The following is a 23619-nucleotide window of genomic DNA, read 5'->3' on the forward strand; positions in this document are numbered from 1 at the left end:
TTAACTCAGGGTTAAGGAACTGAGATGTTGTTGGGCTCCAGCTTCCAGCATCCTCATCCAGCATAGTCAATGATCAGGGGTTTGCAGTCCAGCAACATCTGGACGGCCAAACATTCTCCACCCTGATTTACATGGATGTACCATGCAAAGTATGTGGATGATAATATAGAATGCATTTAAACGTAAGAACCTAGAAGGATCAGGCTGCTGGATCAGGCCAAAGGCCTATCTAGCCCTGCATTCTGTTCTCCATAAGCAGAACATGAGCAAAATAGCACTCATATGCAGAGTACAGAACAATTGTGTAAAGCTACTGTGGAGGGAGTATTGGCTTTGAAATCAGAATCTGGAAATATTTACAATTTTAAAAATAAAGCAACTTTGCCTTCCATAATGAACCAGCATAATCTGAACAGATTTATTTTTAATAACTAATTACAGATTATTGGTATTTGTTTGAATGCCCAGTGCAAGTAGATTACAATGGACTTGTCTGTGTAGCTTTAATGCAAGTCTTGCATGTTAGACTTTCATCAGGTACCTTAGCATTTTCGTTCAACATATTCATTAAAACATTCTCCCATGTGGTCCTCTTGAGAAAGACATCGTTCTTTCTTTCCCTTTTTAATGTAAGAAGTGCAACCAATGTTAACAAATTTAACAATTCAACTTGACACTTGTTAAACTATAGAGTCTAATTGATTACAAACTTCTGAATGTAAAAAATAACAATGAATGGCCTATTCCTGAAGCTGAACTTTCCCTTCCTTTTCCAGTCAACTGCGGATTAAGAGAGCAATTCTATCTCAAGATCTACTGGGATGGATGGGTCAGGTAAGCGGATCTCCAGCTGAGCTAGTCAGGCTCTGCCAGCTTAAACCCCCAACCTCAGCTCCACCAGATATATACTGGTGTATCTCCCCCATTCCAGCTAGCCTGGCAAACCTTAAACCAGCATAAGAAAACAGGTGTTCTGGGGGGTGGGACCAGAGTGGGAGGACTTAGGCTGGATCCTAAGTTCATTCAGCTCAGTCATGTTACCTGGCAAAGAACACTCTTTTAAAGGCTTGCTTCCCCTCTGCCAAGCCTAAGCCTCTTCATTCAGAAGTAGCTCCATTGCTGAGCAGAGTTTGGACTGGGTGTAACCTTACACCATCTTGACTTACACTTGTGTACAGGATTGCTTCCTTCGGGTGCATCCGAATGGTTGAGCACTTCTGAGTATCATCAGAATTCTGACACACAAGCGTGTCATTGCCCACTCTGGACCTCTATGAATCCACATGGGGATGATAAAATTTGCTGCAGTTCTCAGACTTAATTGTATGGCAATTCTTATGCTGGTTTGGTAATCAGAAGGAAACTTTTTTTTTTTAGTAGAGAAATTGGTGTAACTTAAATTTAAAAATTAAATTCATATTTGGGAAGTGTTAATTTATTGTCAGAAAATTTCATGTAGGCTGCTAAAACAAAACAAAATTAAATATTGGTTCCCCCCTCCCAGCTTACTTTAACAAAGTAATATGGATATATTCTAATACAGAAATTATTTAATTGAGGACATGTCCATGGGTTAACTAAGAAGGCAAACCCTATACACACACTACCTTTCTCTCTCATTTCCCTGCTTCTGCTTTAAAATGTTTCAGACCTCATCCATAGGTATGAAAGACCTATGGGCTCATGCCTGGATAATATTTAAACAAAGGAGAAAGTAAGCTTATCTCATAGTGCTCAAATGAGACAATGCAGCTGCCCAGACAGATTCTCTTTAGCCCATCCTAGCTTCAAATGCTCCTATCCATGAACCTTAGAATGTCTATGGTCTTCAACTCTGGCAGCTAGGTAGCAGGCAAGAACTTCCTTCCTTCCTATATTACAGCTCAGTGGTTAAGCACCTGCTTTGCATACACAATGTCCCAGCTTCAATCCCAGGCACCTCCAGTTAAAAAGGATTTGCTAGCAAGTGACAGTTTCTGCCTGAAACCCCAGAGAGCCATTGCCAGTCAGACTAGACATACTCAAAGACAGATGTACAAATAGTCTGACCTAATCAGAGGCAGCTTCCTGCAATCCCTTTGCTCAGAACTTATTCCTGGAGAAAATAAAATAGCAGCAGAAGCTTTTCTCCACCAAACCCCACAGACTGCTCTAACCTCTGTTAACACGTTGATGCTTTCTTATCACAGGGTGATGAGATGGCATTCCTCCAAAACTCAGGTTGAGATAAAAAAATCAAAAGCAAACACAAAAACCTTTAGGGGGAAAATATGAAATTAGAAATTGGAAATTAAAAACAACATTCTTTGCTTCTGCATCAAAATGCATTGGCTTCTATATGTCTAAAATATGCACAGCATCAAGTAATGCAGTGTTCCACAATCATGTAGCTGCAAAGACAGAGAAAATTAAGGGAGGAATTATACAACAAACCACACAGACATGCCAATGCCTTTTCAACATTTAGAATACAGTGGTTGAGGGGAGGGAACCAAACATACCCTATACTATAAACTGCATTTCCTCCCAAACTCTACTAGTTGTTTTTGCTTTAAAGTTCTGTGTTTCATTATCTTGCACTTTCCAAACATGCCTTTCCTTCAACCACAAAAATGAAACCAGTCTGGGGTTCAGATGAGAGACCTTTCAGCTGTAGCCTTGTTTGTTTGGTGCCCAATATATTTTGGTAGAAAACAGAACATACCAGTTCTAGCTGCAGAAATAAAATCAGGGTCTGTCTTTCTAATATGTGCTAGGGAAAATTCCCCTAGGCTACATATGTTTAGATCCATACACACAGCACTTGTGTAAATCTCAGCCAAGCCAAGCTATTGTATAATGCTACCATAAGGTATGTCAACAAAGTAATGATTTACAGTGCAGAGAATAGATTTTCTGTGTAAATCAGAAGCAAAGGTCTTAACCCAAGTAACACTCCAGTCAAACCTATATTTTGCATGATTTTGGTTCATTTGTGTGATAGAGGGAAAAGTCATCACATGCAAAGGTATCAGCTTATAGGATTTTACAGTTGAGTATGAGTAGGTGGATTGGATAAGGATTTTCCCCTTGCCGAATTTGAACATTAGCAGCGAAATTGATTATCCATTCCTGTGTGTGTTTGGGTGTATGTCACACCTACACACCCAATTTAAAGTACTCTGAATCCCTCTTGTAGAAGGCAATTAATTAAAACAGAACAGTGGAAATGAGAGCAAATTAATGTTGCCCTAATGAGTAGCACCTACATTTTTCCTTCTGAACATAGGATTCTTAACCAAATCGAACCAAACCCAGAAAGGGGGTATGTCTACTTGGACTTGAATTCACTTAAATAGAAAAAGAAAAGCTGAACTGTATCCTTTATGGTCTGGCAAACAGGACTTTTGCATATTCTTATTTATCTTATTAGAAGATACTGGAGTTTCCTGGAAAGGGAGAAGTGGTAAGGAACATATGGCGTCAGGTTGGTGTTATCACAGGTGAGACATAAACGGTTGTACCCTGTGCTTTTACCAGGTGCCATTACCCATACACTAGGAAAGGAATAACTATCTGGAGCAGTTTGATACAACTACATCAAATTCAGGCAATGCAGTTCTATCATCTGAAGTCAATAGAGTTAAATCCTGCCAATTAACTCATAGATCCAAGATGGGGTTGACGCAGTAGGATTGACTCAGAAATACACAGTATTGGTGTATACAAAAGGAGCAATAAAACTAAGGGTTTCTAGTAGGGTAGTGTTGAATCATCCCACTCCAGCTGATCTTGCCTGGTTGCATTTTGTTTGTCTCCTTTATTTCCAATAGCTGCTTCTTCTTCTTCCTCCTCCTCCTCCTCCTCTTCACTTTCATCTGATTCAGCACTGGTTGTATCTTCCTCTTCCTCTTCCTCTTCTTCGCTTTCTTCTTGTATATGACGAGGTTCTTCATATTTCTGTATTGTGCAGGAACACAGGGAAGAGCTGCTAGTAAGAGATTAGTTGTACTACTAAAGGCTAAAAAGGTAATGGGGGGAAGAAGTTTCCTGATTTTAAAAGTGAGATGAAGTACTAAGAAGCTGGGATTCTGCCTTCAGATGCTACAGTACACATCCATAATCTGACAGCTGCTATTACCCTAATGGGGCTGTGCTGGACTGCATAGGAGACTTATCTACCATGTGATAAGTGAAACTGATGTTCATTGCAAGAGGGGGCAAGCTAAAGGATAGAGCTAGAAAACAAAGGTAATTGAGGTGTCAGTCAATCACATATGACCTGAAGTCTTCTCTAAAATAGCAAACTCAGCTTAAAATAATTATTTATAGAAAGCAATTCTACTGAATAATATCCACCAGTGGATGACTGACAGAGAGCTCCAAATAATTAATGTCCTTCCCACCCCCAATATACTAGGTCTTGATTGAACTCTGAAAAAAATGAGTTCTGTGAGTGTTATATGCTCCTCCAGGATGATCAAACAAGGTTCCTTTCAGTGATGTGAATGAAAAAAAGAGCTGCATATTGACAAAAGTCAAGACAATTTTAGACCAAACCATCGTCCTCTTCAGTTTATTAATCTTCAGTAGTGTAACAGCTGTCATGGTTTATTCCCTCCCATGATCACTACTATTAGATTGCCAGGATCATGTGGAAGAAGCCCATGCTGTGGCTCCAGTTCTAAGATTTTCCTGGTGTTAGGATGGAGCTGCAGAATGGGTTCATCCCATATGACTCCAGTATTATTAAGCTGAATTGCTTCATCTTTCATACAATTAAAACTGGAAGGGGCACACTGAGGCAGCTACACTGCTGAAAATAATATTGCAGGCATAGGCAAACTCGGTCCTTCAGCTGTTTTGAGACTCCAGTTCCCATCATTCCTGACCACTGGTCCTGTTAGCTAGGGATGATGGGAGCTGTAGTCCCAAAACATCTGGAGGGCCAAGTTTGCCTATGCCTGTAATATTGGAAGCAGTTTTTAGGCATGCTTGCACCTCCTCTACAACTGGAGAGGATTAATCCTAAAGCTGAGTAGCAGACTGGAGAGAACCCTTCGTCATATATAATTCCATGATTTTTTCATTTTCAATGTAGCAAATTATCAGTCCAAATAATCAATTAAATTATTTCCCCCCATCAAGGACTTCCCTCAGCTCCCCTCTCTAATTTCTTTGCACATATTGTTCTCTGCATGTTATAAAATTGTACATATCCTTGTCTTATCTATCATGTGTTCAACTAATAAATGTGTGGGTGTTTATTCAAAACCTGCCAAGGAGTCCAGATCATTTTGTTGTCTTGATTTTAGGGTTTTCAAAAGTTCCTCACCACTGATGCTGGGCAGAACATTGACATATCCACCACTCTGGTCTCTTGACCTCTACTTGTATGGCAGGAAGTCTAAAATGAGTGCCTAGGTGCAGTACAGCTGCACAGACAATCTAAAACTGTGATTGTGCAGTTTCATACTTGTACATGTGTAGGTGCCTCTTTCATACCATTTGTGTATGGGTCATCATAAATAGATGGTATAGACTAGTTGTGTGGAACCTTTGGCCTTCCACATATTGTTGAACTACAGCTCCTATCATTCCTGACAACTGGGCACACTTCCTGGGCCTGATGAGAGTTGTGGTTTAGCAACATCTGGAGGCCCAAAGGTTCCCAACATCTGGCATCATGGCATTGCTACTTACCTCCATAGGATTGACAGTGATGGTCAGAGCTGAATCATCCCAGTCCATTTCATTTTCTTTACTGCTTTCACTCTCCTTTGAGCTGTGCTTGTAAGCTGCTCGAATTCTATATACTCCCAAAGCTACTATGAAGACTAAGATACTGACACAGACGACTATGACAATAGTAGCCACACTTGGAAGTACTGAAATGAAACAAAAATGGGAAAATTAAACGTAGCTGTCCCATAGCATCTCTATAAAGATATATGTGCACATATTTTCATCAGATAGAAATACAACAATAACTAAATATTCATTATAGAATACTGTCATTTTAAAATGCTTACTGTGACCCTCCCCCTTGTTGCTGGCCATGGCAACAAGCAAAAACAATGGTCAATGCCATAGTCACACTTCCCTTTGTGTAGTTTCATGATACCGAATTGGTGAAAAATAATAGTTTTCATCTGTAAGGGAGGTTACAAATCTGAACTGCCTTTTGCGCATGGAGCTTGCATATGGAACCTCCCATCATACTTACTAATATGATCCCCCCCAAAAAAACCCCCACTTTTTTATATAGAAAAAAGGAAAGTGGTTCCACTAGTGCCTGTTGATTATAGCTGAATGTGTAGACTATATGAAAGAAGTTGACCTTTGAATTAGAAGCTGAGGACAACAAACAAAGGCTATCACCTTCACATCCACTCATAAGAGCCAAATAACGTTTGGCTGCTACCCGGAACCCAGTGCTTGACTAGATAGATTTTGGTCTGATCCAACAAGGCAATTCATATGTTCTTAATACATTTAATACCTGAGCCATGAATACTGTTTATGCTTTCCTCTGGGTGATGAATAGATTGGAGAAACTGCGGCTGTATTACCATATGATTTACATATTCCATAGTATTGGAGTTGGAGCTATGTAGAATATTAACCTAGAAGAGGAAAAAGAGGATTGATGTTGCAGATGAGTAAGTGGGCAGTTCAATCACCTGCCTCTCTCTGTCTAAAACTCTGGTAGAAAAGTTAATCATTGAACAGATGTTTGAGCCGTTCCCTTCCTCTGAGAGAAGGCAGTTAATTCAAGGCTTGATGTGAAGAATCAGCCTCAAAATTTGCCCAAAAAGATGCATTAGGAGAAGAAAATGCTCATTTAGAGGGAAAGGTTGTGAAAAACCAGATTGTTGGCACTATGACATCAGTACTTTGGGGGTGGCGGGAATTTTGGGGAACATTTGCTATAGTCATAAAAAGAATGAGTCTGGACTGAATGGTTTGGCGGCATAAACATTTCAAAACAGTAAATAAGGCAGTGTTACAGTGTCATGTCAATATCCTTGTCAATCTGAAGTGGAACGGTGGCGTGAAGTGGTCCAGATGCTATTCAGCATCCTGTCACCCTGAAAGAATGACTGAAGTTTCACAGTCCAGCACAATCTTACACTGGTATAAATTTACAACAAGAGTTTTATAAAAAGGCTCTGCTATCCAGTGGGTGCAGGAGGCTTATCTACAATCTTCCACACAGCAATATTTGATAATAGCATTCTATTTCCTGTTGTTGTTTTTTATGACCAACAAGAGAAGTCATAAGCTGGTCAGTATTTTAGACATTTGTGGACTCAAATAATGTAGAATTACTTCCCTACATTGTCAGTTTCAATGACAACATTCAACATTCTCAGGTTTTAACAGTGAAATGCTATACATCAATTTGGGCACACTTAACATTATAGCCAGTCTATGGGAGCAGAACCCACAATGCGATAACTGTTCTGAAAGTTTCTCCACCAATGGTAAGAGAAAGCTGGAACACTCGTACCTATGGAGAAGCTACTGACTGCCTTTCTCCATTCATTGTTTCCCCCCCTCCCTTTTCTCTGTTATTATATTCATCAGTAGACTCTGATAAGCAGCAGGGATAAGAAGAAGAAGAAGAGGAGAAGAGTTTGGATTTGATATCCCACCTTTCACTCCCTTTAAGGAGTCTCAAAGCGGCTAACATTCTCCTTTCCCTTCCTCCCCCACAACAAACACTCTGTGAGGTGAGTGGGGCTGAGAGACTTCAAGGAAGTGTGACTGGCCCAAGGTCACCCAGCCGCTGCATGTGGAGGAGCGGAGACGCGAACCCGGTTCCCCAGATTAGGAGTCTACCGCTCTTAACCACTACACCACACTGGCTCTCCATTCCCTAAGAGGAAAGATGAAGGACCAACAATAGGTGGAGAAAGCCAAGTAGCTCTTCCTTCACTTTGTGTGTGATTATTTATTAATTCAGCTTTCCTTCCCTATTTGTTTTAATGGTACCTGTCAGAGCTGCTTCAAGATCCTAGCTCACAGAGGATCACGCTAGCCAGCGGTCATTAAGTAAAAGTCTTTATTGAATTACAGTTTCCATTCTCACGCTGCTGTCTGCAACTCTACGTCTACTAGCTAGATCGGCGAGGCTCCGTCTGAGTCTCCGCCCCGTGCGCACCAACTTAATATCCTAGCCTTGCTCCACCTTTTCCTCCTGACTGTCCTCCTCTGGGTCCCTCTACCCCCCGGGGCTTCTTCCTTCCGGGATTCTTCTGACGCTGACCCGGACCCTTCTGCCTCCTTGCGCCGGGCTTTAGGACCTGGTTCCCTTTCGGGGCTGCTCACTGCGCCGCCTTCCTCTGCATTTGAACTTGGCGCGCGCGCCCAACCTTCCACTTTCCTCTTAACCGTTTCTTCGCTCCCCGATGGAGGTGTGGCCACTCCTGACTCCTGCCCTCCCTCCTGTGGTGAGCTACCAGCGCTTCCCCCCTGGCTCCTTTCCTCTTCCCTGCTTCCTGGCGGTGACGCTGGTCCCGATTTCCAGCTGCTCCCCCCTGAGTCTCCTCTGGCTCTATCTTCCTGGGGTGCCTCTCTAGATTCCCCCCTTGCCCTGGCCACTGGTGCTCCTTTCTGTGAATCCTCTGATTCACTGGAAAGACTGGGAGATCTCGGGTCGTCGTCATCACTCATCCTTTCCTCTGTCTCCTCCCCTTCGCTCTCTGTTTCCTCCCTTGCCCGTGCCTCTGCACCTAAACCCCTGACAGTACCATTTAACTGTTTATTTTAATTATGGATATTTATGGTTTTTTTAAATATTTTTTATACTTTGTAAACTGCTTAGAAGCCTATTTTGGCATTAAGCAGTATATAGTCATAATCAATTTCTTTCCCTGCTGCTCCAACGACAGTCAGTAAGCATTTTATGCTTGTTCAGCATCCTCGGTATTCAGTAAGCTGCTTTTAGACTCCTCTCCCTTAGCCCCCGAAATATCTGCTGAACTTCTGCAACCCTCAGGTTTTCCCCAAGCTTGCCTTCAACTACCTCTTGTGTTGATCTGCTGTTTTGGTTACATAAGTACAGGCACTCAAAATATGAGTTCACAAAATATGAGTTTCTAGCAAAGGAGGGCACTCTAGAAAGTTGTTTAGCTGGCTAAGATAGATAAAAGACTGTGATAGAAGGGTGATGGAGAAGTGGCCATGTGCCACCGTGAAATGGCAGGGCTGTTATATCAAAATAGGATGGCTCTGACTGTAATGAGCAATTGACAGTCACTTAGTGAAAGGAGATACAAAGTCCACAAGTAGGAACTCCTGACACAGTGATGGAAAATCCTTTTTCTCTACAAAGGAGAGGATGCTGTGAGTCCTTAGTGAGACTTATTGAAATGCTGTTTCACCCCACAAAAAAGATGAAAGAAGATCATGATGGGAATGCAATTTTAGTTCTATCTTCTAGTTGTTTTCAGTCCCTTCCATCTGCCTGCTCTCATCTTTGCCCAGTTTCACTTACACACTGCATAATGTCTCTGACAAGAGCTGCCACAGTCAGCAGCTGTTGCTCTTAGACTGAGATGCTATCTACATGGTGTGTGTGAAGTTGAGAGCCAGAGAGGTGTGCAGAACAGCAGTTTAGTATGCACAAGACAAATAGTCGAGAGCCTTTGAATTTAGGAGAGAGATGGCTGAAGGAGAGCTAATTATAAACAGAATGGCACCCTGGCACGAGGAATTCTAACCAACTGGATAACACAATATGTCATAAAATAACATTTCCAGATACTTCACATGTGCCATGCATGTGCAGAAATAACTAAGGCTAAGCCTTCCAACTACAGTGGTGCCTCGCAAGACGAAAAGAATCCGTTCCGCGAGTCTCTTTGTCTTGCGGTTTTTTCGTCTTGCGAAGCAAGCCCATTAGCGGCTTAGCGGATTAGCACTATTAGCGGCTTAGCGGGCTTAGCGGATCAGCTGATAAGCGGTTTAGCGGCTTAGCGGATCAGCTGTTAAGCGGCTTAGCGGCTTAGGATCAGCTGATAAGCGGCTTAGCGGCTTGGGAAAAAGGGGGGGGGAGAAAACCCCGCAGGAACTCACAAGACATTTTCATCTTGCGAAGCAAGCCCATAGGAAATTCGTTTTGTGAAGCACCTCCAAAACGGAAAACCCTTTCATCTAGCGGGTTTTCCGTCTTGCGAGGCATTTGTCTTGCGGGGCACCACTGTATGTGCCTCCTTAGGTGGGACCCCCACATACATCGTGTCTAGTAACTAAAACAGGGTACAGAGTGGGTTCCATCCAGGAAAGAGTGATCACAGGCATCATAGATGCTTTTAGGTCCCCCATTTCTGTCTTATTAATATACTTGGAAGAGATCAATTCTTTCCTCTCCTGGACTTACATTTGGAACTTCTTGCCAATCCATGTCAATCAGATGCATTACCTTTGAAACTACTGTTATGAAATTCACTCTCACAGTTGCTAAATATCTGAAAGTATATTTATCAAGTAATATCTGAGGAATAAGTAAGTAAATAAATAAAGAGCACACCTCCATTAGCTCTCTGAAGTAAGCTATTGCCATGATCCCTGCTTTTCTATTCAATAGGATACTGGGAAAATGTATTACATAACAGGATTGATGCAGTTGTTGGGAATTGGTGGAAAACATGATGTATAGAACTGCTTCACAGATAGTGGGCTCTCTGTGCCTCTGATCTGATTATAATTCTACCATTTCAACTGCTATCATTTACTGCCTAGTCTACACATTGGAACCACTCAAGCCAATGGTTAAATTGCCATGCAAGCTAACCACAAATGGCTATGTTCATTGTTTATTCATATATTCCAGTAAATACTGGAGAATGCTTATCAAGAAGCAATATTTTCTGAGGTAAACTTTATATGAACACAACAGGCAAAAAAGACCAGTTTCAATCTCTGGTTTAAAATCTAACTATGATACACATGAATTCTGGTAATGCTGAATCATAGTTATGTTAATTACAGATTTTCAGTGTGTGGGTTTGTGAAAGCTGGGGGAGGAGATGGAGCATCGTCCCAGCCTGTTGGGTAGTGTTACATCTGAACTGATCCATGGAAATGCACTGAAAGTATAGGGTGCACATTATAGAAACGAATAAATTTCACACTGCTTGAATGCAGGATTTTAAACATTTACTGTGCTGAATAGTTAGGCAAAAATAAAACTCCTTTTTTAACATGGAAACAGTGGTCAACATACGTTTTACACAAGACTTACCTCTAAATTAAATTCATTGCTGGTGTAACGTCCATTAAGTTCTGAGCACTTGATTCTAAACTTCCTGTCAAAGATGGAAGATGTGTGCCAATTACGATAGCGTAACTGTCGCAAGACTTGTGCATAGTTTCTCATTGTGTCCACACCTGAAGCCATAAGACATCATCAGTAAGTAAATGAAAACATACACTGCACAGACTATAGACATGAAATAAAAATACGGCTGTTGTTGTTTTGGCAAATGAATAGCTTAATAATTTGAATGTTAAAATATGACATTAAAAACACATGCGTCTGATCAACGCATGTAACAAAATAGGTATATGCCTAGGAATCATAATGGGAACAAACAGACATGTCATCACCAGCATTAAATCAATAAGGTTAGTTTCACAAAACGCACTGAAAATCGAAGTTTGTTAGCCCTATTCAAACATGGGCTAAAAATGAGGAGAGATGCACACACAGTTGTCCCCACACTGAGAGGGAAGGTCTGAAGGGAGATTCTAAGCAGGTTCTAATGAATATAAAGAGAATCCTTCCCATGACTGGGATCCCTGCCTTACTTTGAAAATCCCCTTATCTTGAGATTCCCCTTCCCGACCTTCCTCCTTAACACAGAGCCAGAGCCCAGTGCCTGTAGGAGGTGGGGTCGAGCTTCCAGGTGGGCTCCCTTTCCTCTTGGAAACCATATGTGTTTGCCCCCAAAATCTGAAGTGGCATATTATCAACCCACATCCCACCATCTTGTAGTACAGGATAAGATATATATTCCTCAACATGCACAGAACAAAAGCCAGGCATAACTCCGGCAAAAATAATATATACTATTGGTAGCTAATAACAATCCTCTTTAGGGCTGCATCTTTTTATACGGATATAACATTTTCCATTCATAATATTATTTTGAAGAAAACAGGCATATATTTAGGGACTATCATTCGAATTATAAACACCACTTCTTTTTCTGCTAAGTGCTACATTAGCCGTATTTAGAAATCTGAGGTATTTTATTATTTCTTTGGTTTATAAAAAGCAAGATCTAGTACAGAAAACTTGAAGCATTTACTTGTTGGAAGTCAGCAATCACCAGGTCATTTGCATCCAAATGGAGGCAGCAGGGTCTTCTCCCCCATAGGAGGAGGCCACATCCTTCAGAGAACAATTATTCACATGATGAATTTGAAGCAACCCTTTCTAAGTTTCGCCATGCTAATGAATTCTACTCTTTCCTTAAACAAAAGGCTATAACTTCCAAATCGCAAAAAAAGAACATTTAATTTTAAACTTAGAAAATAAGTTGAAAAGGGGAGGAAAGATCAAGAAATTAAACATACCATATATTGAATACCCTGCTGTGGAGTTTGTAGCATCCAAGTGTTTTCCTTGAAGTTCTGTCCGATCCAGTTCTAAACATTCATGTTTGGGGTCCAGTTCTGCTCCAATTACCAAAATGTCACAAAAATCCAAGTTATGGTGCATTTCTTCTAGGGTAACTGGTTTATGGACTGAGGATAAAACAGGAGACACACATAAAAGATCCAAGTTAAAAAGCAACTTATGGTGATACTATACAATGCACTGCAACATGAGCTGCCCCCTTAATAGGGGAAATATACCTACATCAGCCACCGCTGCACTCACTTGGAGAAAGTGGCTTTTTGCAGCCTTCCCCTATTCAGAATGGAATGGGAGGGTAGACATCCAGCCCTGGTATCCAGTGAAATGTGGCCATTGAGGGGAGAGGTTTCAATGTAGGAAAGTCTTAGCCAATACAAATGCAGGCTGAGGAGGAAACACAAACAGCCTCTTGCGCATTTTGGATTTTTGAGGAAACATTTACGTAGATTTTTGTAGGTGACGTAGGAGGCACTGTGGGCACACTGGCACCCCCAGGTGCCACATTGGTAACCCTTGCGCTAGGACAATTGGAAGCAGTGTTTGAAATTCCCATTGTTCTAGTCGCATTTTGTGACAGGGAATTTCATTAGCGCAAGCAGTTTCTGAGCTCTGGGCACAGTACTGCGCCTAGGATTTCAGATTAAAACTGCACAGTGGAAGGAAAGAGGGACCTTTTTTTGCCTCCCCATTTCCAGCTGAAGACTGGAGATGAAACCCTCTTAAGAATATTAGGGGGGTGGGCAGGGGAAGAACTAGACCATGTGAAAAATGAACATAATATTTTAGCTGCAGTTCATTCATTTTCAGCTTTGTATTCTGGTTATAAAAATAAGCACACCTAGATATTCTGTTGTTGCGCCCATAACCTAGGCTTAATGTGCCATTTAACTGCTAGCTGTCATACACCAATTGGAAGGTGTACTAAAGCACAGTATAGGCCCTGGACATTATTTGGAAAGCACAGAATTAAAATTTAATCTTGTAAACAAATTTACATATGGATAGTTTTGCTGTTCTGTTGTCAATGTGTACTGACACCAACAAGGCCTACACAGTATGAAGTATGGAAACCATGTAACTAAGGAGTTGTGAACTGGAGCAAGACTTCTTCTCTGCCAGTACATTTGTCTCAGTCACTTTATTACTTAAAGGAGACAAGATCCAGTACCACCCATCTATGCAACTTGATGATTCTTAATGGGCAACGCTTGTAAAACTTGAGATATAAACTTGCTCTATTTCACTGCGGAGAATAACAACTATCTTGTCACAGAAGGAAGAGTATGCAAATTTCATATTTAATTCTCTGGTCCACTTGGCATCAAGTGGCTGGAAAATTGACTTAAACTGTTTCTCTCATGGGATACATTTGGAAAAATATAAAAGGAATGTCTCTTGTAGAAAAGTCTTTCTGCAGTTATGAAAGGCTTTGGCCCCCAAATGTGATTGCTGAAAACCTTTCCACCATGGTGGTTCTTATATTGTTGGCATAACGTTTAAAAACACTATGGTCTGTGATAATCAGAACCGAAGTCAGGGTCTGCAAGCCAGTCTGTATATCCCTGGTACTCCTGTAAAGTTCCTGCGTGCAATTTTCTTGTAAGTGAATTGCATATAATGCAACATGAGAAAGAGTTTCTCAGAAATCTGATTGTGGAAAAGTAATGCCTAAATTGGATTGCACGGTTCCAGCATAAACAAAATTATCCCGATACGTTAGGAAGCCTAGTCCTAACATAGCACTATATCCTAGTTTCTTTGTTTGCACTAAAATATAGTCCATTTATTCTTTTATGCTGAGGGCGAGTGACATTTGCACTGATTCCCTCAAGTGCATTAAATATATATTCACAGGTGCAAAGACAGGCACTTTAATATTGCTTTAGCTACCAAAGAAAACATAACATATAGAAAATAGTTTCAACTTAAATAGGTCGCTGATAAAATATATAATTCAATGTTGTGAGCCAATGATTAATGTTGGTAGCAGCATGGTTTACAGCAATTTGCTTTACCCACTTTTTCCAGCTATTATTAAAAAGAGCATAAGCTTATAACTACAATGGACTTGAATGCTTTTCAAAATTAGATTGTCAACATTTGATAGCAAATGCTTTCAATTCCATTCAAAATAGTTTGTGGCCAACTAACAATTAGATGCATTGTGGTACCAATGTTTCAGGAAACTAATTCCTCATTGTGAAACATTTCAGCCCCTCTCAAGCTCCATAATACATAATTCTAGATGTAATCTAAGTATTTCCTACATGGCTCAGGGACTGACAATGCCATAACCGCCCATGAAAAATGTTTGTCTTCTGACCCAGTTTAGCTCAGTAGCACTGTCATCTGTTTTACTGTCCTGTGGAGCATGGGGCATGACCAAGGCAGGGATCAGGGTAAAATGCTACTGATGCAGGCAAAGTGGTGTGTTCATGTACATGCACATGTGTCTGTATGGATAAAAGCAGCATCAAATTTAGCAAATGCCTGGATAAAGGAAGGAAACAGTGAAAGATGATGCCTGAAAAATCAGAAATGAAAGACAAAATTTGCTCTTACAATGACAGAGAAAGGGGGAAACAGGTAAGTGGTTCTGAGAGAGAGAAAATGAACAAGTTTCATTATTTCCCCACTTAGCTTTATTTTCTCTCTTATTGAACTTTCTAGTTTTACAGCAGTGCTGGATTAACATCAACCACTGAACATATCTTCAAAGTGTAATTTCCTGCTCCATCTACATCTCTTTCATATAAAATTGTTTTAAAATATACAGCATTACTTTTCATTTGGACTCTCATTTAATTATACTGGGGCAGCTAAGAATTCCGAGACTTTGATTTTATTGTAATATCAGATGTAAAATGAAACAATTGTATGCACAGTTTGATCTGTATGATTTTGTGTGATTATGGGCTTCTCATTCACTACCTTGCATAAACAAGAAGAAAAGCTTTTTGGGGGGTGAAGTGGAATGAGAATGGGAGGAAATAGAAACTATTTTGTCATTATTTAAATATATCTGCTGTTTTTAACTATTCTTAATTATCTTTAGTGTGCATGTCCCTCAGCTCTAACAACAACAACAACAACAACAACAACAACAACAACAACAACAACAACAACAACAACAATAATTTGTTTGCTGCAGAGCTACTGTGGTTATCAGCCCACTGCAAGATTTGGCTCTTCTACTGAGTCAAGAGAAGCACTGTGTGCTCCAATGGACTCACTGGAACTCCTAAGTGTGTAGAGGATTTTAGCCTGAGTTTGTGTAACTCCTTGCCAACAACATCCCGTCCATATCACTGGAATGAAGACATGGGCACCAGATAAGGATAACAGGAAGCCTGACCTGTGTGTGATCAATTAAAACCACTTTACCCCCTTTCAGTACAAATTATACCCTTTACTAAGGTGAAAGTCAGGAACATCCATTCCCATGACTAGCTTCTGATGGGCAGCCTTCAGAACCTGACCTGCATAGTTCCAAGTATCAGTTAAAACAGTCTTAAACTGGTTGGTGCTCTTCACCACCCACAACTTTTGCATACACAGAGAACGCTCTTTAGACTGAGAGTACTGAGCTAATCGGGGACGCGGGTGGCGCTGTGGGTAAAACCTCAGTGCCTAGGATTTGCCGATCGTATGGTCGGCGGTTCGAATCCCCGCCGCGGGGTGAGCTCCCGCCGTTCAGTCCCAGCTCCTGCCCACCTAGCAGTTCGAAAGCACCCCTAAGTGCAAGTAGATAAATAGGTACCACTTTATAGCGAGAAGGTAAACAGCGTTTCCGTGCGCTGCTCTGGTGCTGGCTCGCCAGAGCAGCTTCATCACGCTGGCCACGTGACCCGGAAGTGTCTTTGGACAGCGCTGGCTCCCGGCCTCTTAAGCGAGATGAGCACGCAACCCCAGAGTCGGTCACGACTGGCCCGTACGGGCAGGGGTACCTTTACCTTTACTTTTTACTGAGCTAATCAACCTTAGTAATAAGCCTAAGGATTATGGCATCTTCCCCATGTTTCCTGTGAGAGGTTGGGTCAGGTAAGCCTCCTTTCAGCAGTCTGATTCATCAGGATGGTGACAATAACTTTCAATCCTCTCTTTACCTCTTTCCACATGTATTGTGCCTGCCAACTGAGACCTACTGTGTTAAAAACAACCAGCTTAACAATAAGAACCCACCAGATACAATACATCACATAATTTTGGATTGCCCTCTTTTTGACACCCTTCACAGAGATCTCCTAGGGACTCCCCTACAGTTTAAAATATTGATTTACAAAAAGTTTGTAATCCAATATTTGTTGAGGGGTGGTACTCCCAAAACTATCAAGATTGTTTCGGGGTATTTAGCCGAGATCTTTAAAGCTAAAGCTAAAGTTGTCTGATTTATTCAGTGGCTGCTCTCTAGTCTTTTATATATTGTATGTGTTTTGATTATCAGTGTATTTGGATGGCTTTGTGTGATTTTAATGTTTAAACTTATGTCAATAAAGGCCAAAAAAGAGAAAGAAACAAGAAACAGTAGCCACCAACCTTTGGGAGCCTTTGGGCACATTTGCAAGCCACAGAAACTATATTGGCCATACAACTACACTTCAAATGTCGGAAGGGCAGGCACATGGAATATAGAGCAAGCTTGTTTTCTGCTGCTCCAGAGGGCAGGACCTGAACCAGTGGATTCAAATGACAAGGAAGGAGCTTCTGACTAAACATTAGGAAGAACGTCCTGACAGTAGCAGCTGTTTGGCAGTGGAACAGATGACCTCAGAAGGTGGCACACTCTCCTTCATTGGAGGTTGCTGAACAGAGGTTGGGTGTCTATCTGTTGGTCTCTCAGGGATTCCCTAGCTGGGATTCATGCATTTCAGAGGGTTGGACTAGATATCCCTTGGGATCCCTTCCAACTCTACAGTTGTCTGATTCCATGAACTCTGCCCTCCTCTATTATAATCCCCTCTCCAAAAAAAATCACCCATGCTACATTTAAGCTTGTAAAAAATTCTATTGGATAAAAGTTTCTTTCAACCTAATGTTGGGCGCGAGGACAGGATCCTGTGAGCACCATGGAAAATAATGTGTGGACTCAGTGGGAACTACACTGGCAACTCATGCAACAGTGCAGGCAATAAAAGGGACCATTCATCTGGCCAATTCTGACAGGAATCTAAAAAATCTTACTTGGCTCCTAAGAGGAAACCTGCACTGTCTAAGCCTGGTTGGAGAGACAGGACATTGTCGTCCAAGGAGGGAGGCACTGAGACAGGCACAAGTGTCTTGAGTACAGCAGCTGCACTGCCACCGCCACCCAGACATGAGGCAGCATTTTCTTTGCATGTGGCTCCTGTCATGGGAAAGAGGCTACTGCCCCTCACCAAAATATATAATGGTGAGATCAAGCACGAACAACAGAGACAAGGCATTCAGAGTACAGTACTTCTTCTAGCCACATCTACTCTGCAGCATTTCCCCCCTAAATTGTAATTGTTGTTGTGAGCCTAAAAAGGGTGAAAACATATTGCCTTTCAGTGTACCTAAGAAGCTTCATGGATTATAGAAGGCTACAGAACGTTTGGAGGAAACCTAGCTGGGTCTATTATTTTTTAATATTAAGCATGCAATAGGTTTTGTCTCAGTAATATGTCCTCCTCAGTGCTACCTGGTGCTCAGTCTCTACTGTCACAGAAACCATAAACTCTTAAAACCCACAAACCTCTATCTTCAGTTTCCTTCAAGTCAGGAGGGTGTTCCATTTTAGTGACTGTGCTGACAATTCTGATATCCGGTAAAAGAATCACGCCTCTTTCTTGTTCAAATTGTGCAGCCGGTCTTGCAAAATGATCCATCCCACTTATTGTAATCTTGGGCTCCTTGGCCTGAAACACCATTACATAGGCATCTATATCTGGGATACTAATGCAGACATCTTCACCAAAACATCTGAAAAATATATTATTCATTAACTTCATGGAAGAGGTTTTAGTGTACATTCTTCCTTTGCAAGAAGCACACAGTCTGATGAAAAAAACATTTCAGCCAATTCTTTTTTCTTCTTTTTTGGAATGTTAGCACATTTGCCTTTCCCCCCTGTCTACCCATAGGGCAGCTATGAACCTACTCAGCTCCCTGTGAACATTAGGAGCACAATTACTCAAATTATTTAAAGGGTAGCTGAGCATATCATTGGTAGGCATGATCTTTAGTAAGGTCAATGCACACATACCATTTAAACCCCTTAAATAACATATAACCAACAGTCAATTGTTAAATCTGATTAGATGGCTTCTAATTGTTAGGCATTTTACATTAGGTACTCAAATTGATACTTAATGGGTTTGATATAGCTATCTTGTTAAATGTGCATCACGAACCTAATCATCCATTTTATACTGAATGCATCAGGAGGCCATTTCACACACATCCAGAACTCTATCTGAAGTCAATGGGCATGCAGGAATTAGGAAATTACTGTATAGCTGAAATTATTTCACTGTAAAAGTAAATGTAATTCTTAAGCTATTCGCCAATTCATTAAAAGACCAATTATATTGATAGATTTTATTTTCATGCCATTATTCCACATCTAAACCTGTAAGGTTCTTGATATGAGGTTTAATGAAGTATAAGCAATGGTTGAATCAAGCTCAGTGAGTATAACTTACTGGACTTTGGATGAGACTTTAAGACGGCGAATGCCTGAAGTTGGAAACTGTCTTGAGTTGATATAGGAGACCTTTTGGAGAGCTTGATTTATATTCACAATGTCATCTCCTTCTATTACAAGTACTGACTGGGAAGGATTGAAGTGATACTGGTGGGTGGGGGGCAAAGAATATAATTAGTATTTAGGGAAGTAATATAGGATGAGTCATTAGAACATTTTGAATAACAAGCTTCTAAAAACTGTTTCACAGAGACCAGTTATATTCCCATCATTTTTTTAAAAAAAACAAACCTACAACCCTGTAATTTTATTAGCTAATGTTTGTTCTATACAGTATGTAAAAGCCATTTATGAGCAAGCACCCACCAGGCACTCATCTACCATACCTTTTAGTAATTATTGCAGCTATAATTAACAGTAAAATAAATTAGAAGTCAGTGGAAGCACTTTGAATCAAGACAATTTCCTCTACTCTTCATATTTAACCATCGTGCTTTTGCCATAACTACAGCTTATTACAATGAAATATGGGGGTCATTTTTTCTCTGCAAGTTCAACAAAAATATTCTACTTTGTCAATTCCTTCCAAATCTTTATTCTAAATGTGCAGATGCTTTCTTATTCCACTATAGCAATGAGTGTCTAGTAAATCCAAATCACAATATGCTATTGGCCTCGTGGTCCATACATGAGGCAGAATATGGTGTGCGTATCTGAATTGGTAGAGACTAATTCATACAACTTCTGACTACAGGAAGATGTGCCATATTTTTAAATTATCCAACATGTAAACGCTGGAAGGGAACGTCATCGCCTGCAGCAGGCTGTATGATATGTCAATTATGTTTAGAAAGTTGAGGCAATTTTACTCTGTTTTAGTAATTTAGCATTTGTATGTTTTAAAGTATGGTGGAAAATTTCTCTTGATTTTCTCCTTTTTTGTAAACCGCTTTAAACAATCATGTAGAATATAAACTTTATTCAATAAATGAAATAAATATGAGATCAGGATTATATTTTACTTCACATATATGTCACTAGACATTGCTAAGTTCGCTGTAGATGAAAGAAACTGTGCTCGCTTGCTCAAGTTTGTTAAAATGTCAACATCTGTATCCTTATTTACCTTTGCTTACTTCATTAGCCTAGACCAGTGGTTTCCAACCTTTTTTTGGCCATGCCCCTCCTAAGCATCTCTAAAATCCTGATCCACTCCCCCCCCCCCATGACATATAATTCTTATTATTCAAAAAATGAACTCCTGTTCATGTGTAGGAAGCCTAAAAGGCCATTCACTGTTAATAACTCATTCTCGAATTGCCCCTCAAATCACCCCCTTGTGGGGCATGTGCCCCATGTTGGGAACCATGGGCCTAGACAAAACGGCACAATCCATGTATATGAAATGGCAAGTGTAACAACAGATGACTAGTGAACATCTAATTACCAAGCTCACCTGCACATTCATCCTGTTCTTTATTCCCAAATTAGGTAAAGTTTCAGACAATGCTTCCTATCTCTTTGTTCCAGATTTGTGTTTTATATTTTTATGAAAAAGCTACTTGGCATGCATGCACACGATTTGCTTCTATGAACAGGTATGATTTGTATACAGATTTATTTTTATTTTTATTGAAAGACAGGCACAATCTGTCTTTATTACTGTTCTGTTCAACTCTAGGGCCAACTGCAGTTCTTTCATCAGGACATGTCACTGTCAGGCCAACTAGGAAATGCTGCACGAGACCCTATTTCTGACAGCTCCTCTCATTTTCCTCTCCTGCTGTCACACTGACTCAAAATAGCTGAAAAGGTAAAAATGAAAGGAGGAACTTGAGCCATGCCAGCTTGTAGATTGGAGACAGAGAATGTTTTGAAGCTGAAAAATTAAACTCTTGCATTTATTTCTCCCACCCGCAGCTGCTTCACAGAGACAGCCGCTTGTCCATACTAGATCAGCCGTTGGGAGGCAAAACAGAAGACAAGAAATGCTGGCACTCCTCAAGCAGGCTTCAAAGAATTGTCAGCTGCAAAGAGCAGTGTACAAACTGTGTTTCCTATTGATCACGAGATAAGCAAGAGCTGATGGAGGGCAACATACATTTTTAATAAACAACGTATTTCTTTATACATATTTGCTCACAGCCAAGATTTTATACAAAATATTTTTAATTTATGTTTGATAAATGTGAATTTAGCTGCTACTGTTTCTTTGAAGATGAAGAAAACCCTGGGAAATCATGTGTTTGCATCATTACAATGGAAAAGCAACTGCTGAAAATATTTGGAACATTTCCATTTGTTAACCTACGACTGTGATATTTAGATTTTAAGCTTACAAAAAGAAAGCTTTGCTCTCCCCACACATCCACCACCAAGTCTGCTTTCTGCTGCTTTGTACAGGGGTTTCCAAGTGCCCAAGTGTTGTTGGGCACTCCCCCAAAGCACTGAGCACAGGGCTGACAAAATCCCTTGTTCTGGGGTTCCCAGTGCCCAGAAGCCAGGAGCCTTGAGCCAGTCATTGCCTCTCATCCTAACCTAACTCACAGGGTTGTCATGGGGATTAAATGAGGAGGGGGTGAACCATGTACCCCACCTTGTAAAAAAGGAGGGACATAAATGCAACACATAAACTAAATTATAAAATGTTCCTTATTCTTCTTTTGCATCCTGGTCTTGAGTTCAAGCTCAAAGAGTAAATAATCTTCCATTGCAGGGACAGCTTGAATTCAAGCCAGGGATCCAAAGAATTATCTTTTGTTTGCAGTTTCAATGCAAGCTGGAGAGGCACAGAGGTGTTTCCAGCTATTCCACCCCCTGAATTTGTAGTTGTGTAAGAAGCTGCTGCAAGAGAGACAGCAGTCATGAAATTAAAAGACACCTGCTCCTTGGGAGAAAGGCAATGGCAAACCTAGACAGCATCTTAAAAAGCAGAGACATCGCCTTGCCAACAAAGGTCCGTATAGTTAAAGCCATGGTTTTCCCGGTAGTGCTGTATGGAAGTGAGAGCTGGACCATAAAGAAGGCCGGTTGCCAAAGAATTGATGCCTTTGAATTATGGTGCTGGAAGAGACTCTTGAGAGTCCCATGGACTGCAAGAAAATCAAACACATCCATTCTTATGGAAATTAGCCCTGAGTGCTCACTGGAAGGACAGATCATGAAGCTGAGGCTCCAATACTTTGGCCACCTCATGAGAAGAGAAGACTCCTTGGGAAAGACCCTGATGTTGGGAAAGATGGAGGGCACAAGGAGAAGGGGGCGACAGAGGACGAGATGGTTGGACAGTGTTCTCGAAGCTATGAACATAAGCCTGACCAAACTGCAGGAGGCAGTGGAGGACAGAAGTGCCTGGCGTGCTCTGATCCATGGGGTCACGAAGAGTCGGACACGACTAAACAACTAAACAACAACAACAACAAGAAGCTGCTACAGGAGAGAAACTGTGAGTAACACCATGTGAGGAGTTACTGCCTGAATGGTGATGCTAGCAGGGAAGTGGATTCTTTGGGAAAGCTGAGGACTAGATGCTTGATCAGATTAACTTGATAGTTGCCTAATTTGTAGCAGACATAGCAACAGTGGGTAGGACATCTAGGACAGGTGTGGAGAACCTTTGACCATCCATTTGTTGCTGGATTACAATATAGTCATACCTCGAGTTGAACGTGCTTCAGATTGAATGTGTTCGAGTTGCGCTCCGCAGCAACCCGGAAGTAACGGAGCGCGTTACTTCTGGGTTTCGTCGCTCGCGCATGCGCAGACACTAAAAATGACATCACGCGCATGCGCAGAAGCAGCGAAACGCGACCCGCAGACACGCTGTCGCATCTTGCGTTCCATTTGGGATGTGAACGGGGCTCCGGAATGGATCCCGTTTGCATCCCAAGGTACCACTGTACCCATAAATCCCTGGCCCTTGGCAATACTTACCGGGACTGATGGGAGTTGTAGTTAAGCAACATCTGGAGGGTCTACTGTTTCCCACACCTCTAGGACCAAGGACAAACAGTTCAAACTCCCTTGTTATTTTTGCCACTGCTAGGAGGTGCAATGTTGCTACATTTATAATACTGGGGTTTTTGGGGGGGGTTGTATGCCGTTGCATTTACTATATGTAGCTGTGTTTATTATTGCTGTTACTATGAAATTATACTTGCAATTGTTGATTTTGTGATGTATCTTTGTAAGCTACATTGAGCGTAACTTTTGCGTGGAAAAGGGGCATAAAAAAGTGTTGATGACGGAGGGAAAGTTTATATATTATTTTATTATTTATTTCATAAAATGTGTACACCGCTCAGTCGTTGAAAGACTCATCAAA

General features: G+C 41.0%; 1 protein-coding gene across 1 annotated transcript in view; it reads right to left on the reverse strand.

The window, feature by feature from the left end:
• Positions 1-394: 394 nt before the first annotated feature.
• CLSTN2 (calsyntenin 2) overlaps positions 395-23619 on the reverse strand; it is a 357738-nt gene continuing 334513 nt past the window's right edge. The window contains exons 11-17 of the mRNA XM_081192584.1: positions 19294-19442; positions 18345-18571; positions 12568-12738; positions 11231-11376; positions 6482-6605; positions 5683-5867; positions 395-3939 (exon numbers count right to left, since the gene is read on the reverse strand). Of these exons, the coding sequence (XP_081048710.1) occupies positions 3733-3939; positions 5683-5867; positions 6482-6605; positions 11231-11376; positions 12568-12738; positions 18345-18571; positions 19294-19442 (1209 nt within the window). The 3' untranslated portion in view covers positions 395-3732. The remainder of the gene's footprint in view (positions 3940-5682; positions 5868-6481; positions 6606-11230; positions 11377-12567; positions 12739-18344; positions 18572-19293; positions 19443-23619) is intronic.

This window comes from Podarcis bocagei (assembly GCF_964188305.1).
Source record: "Podarcis bocagei genome assembly, chromosome: 4".
Taxonomy (NCBI): domain Eukaryota; kingdom Metazoa; phylum Chordata; class Lepidosauria; order Squamata; family Lacertidae; genus Podarcis; species Podarcis bocagei.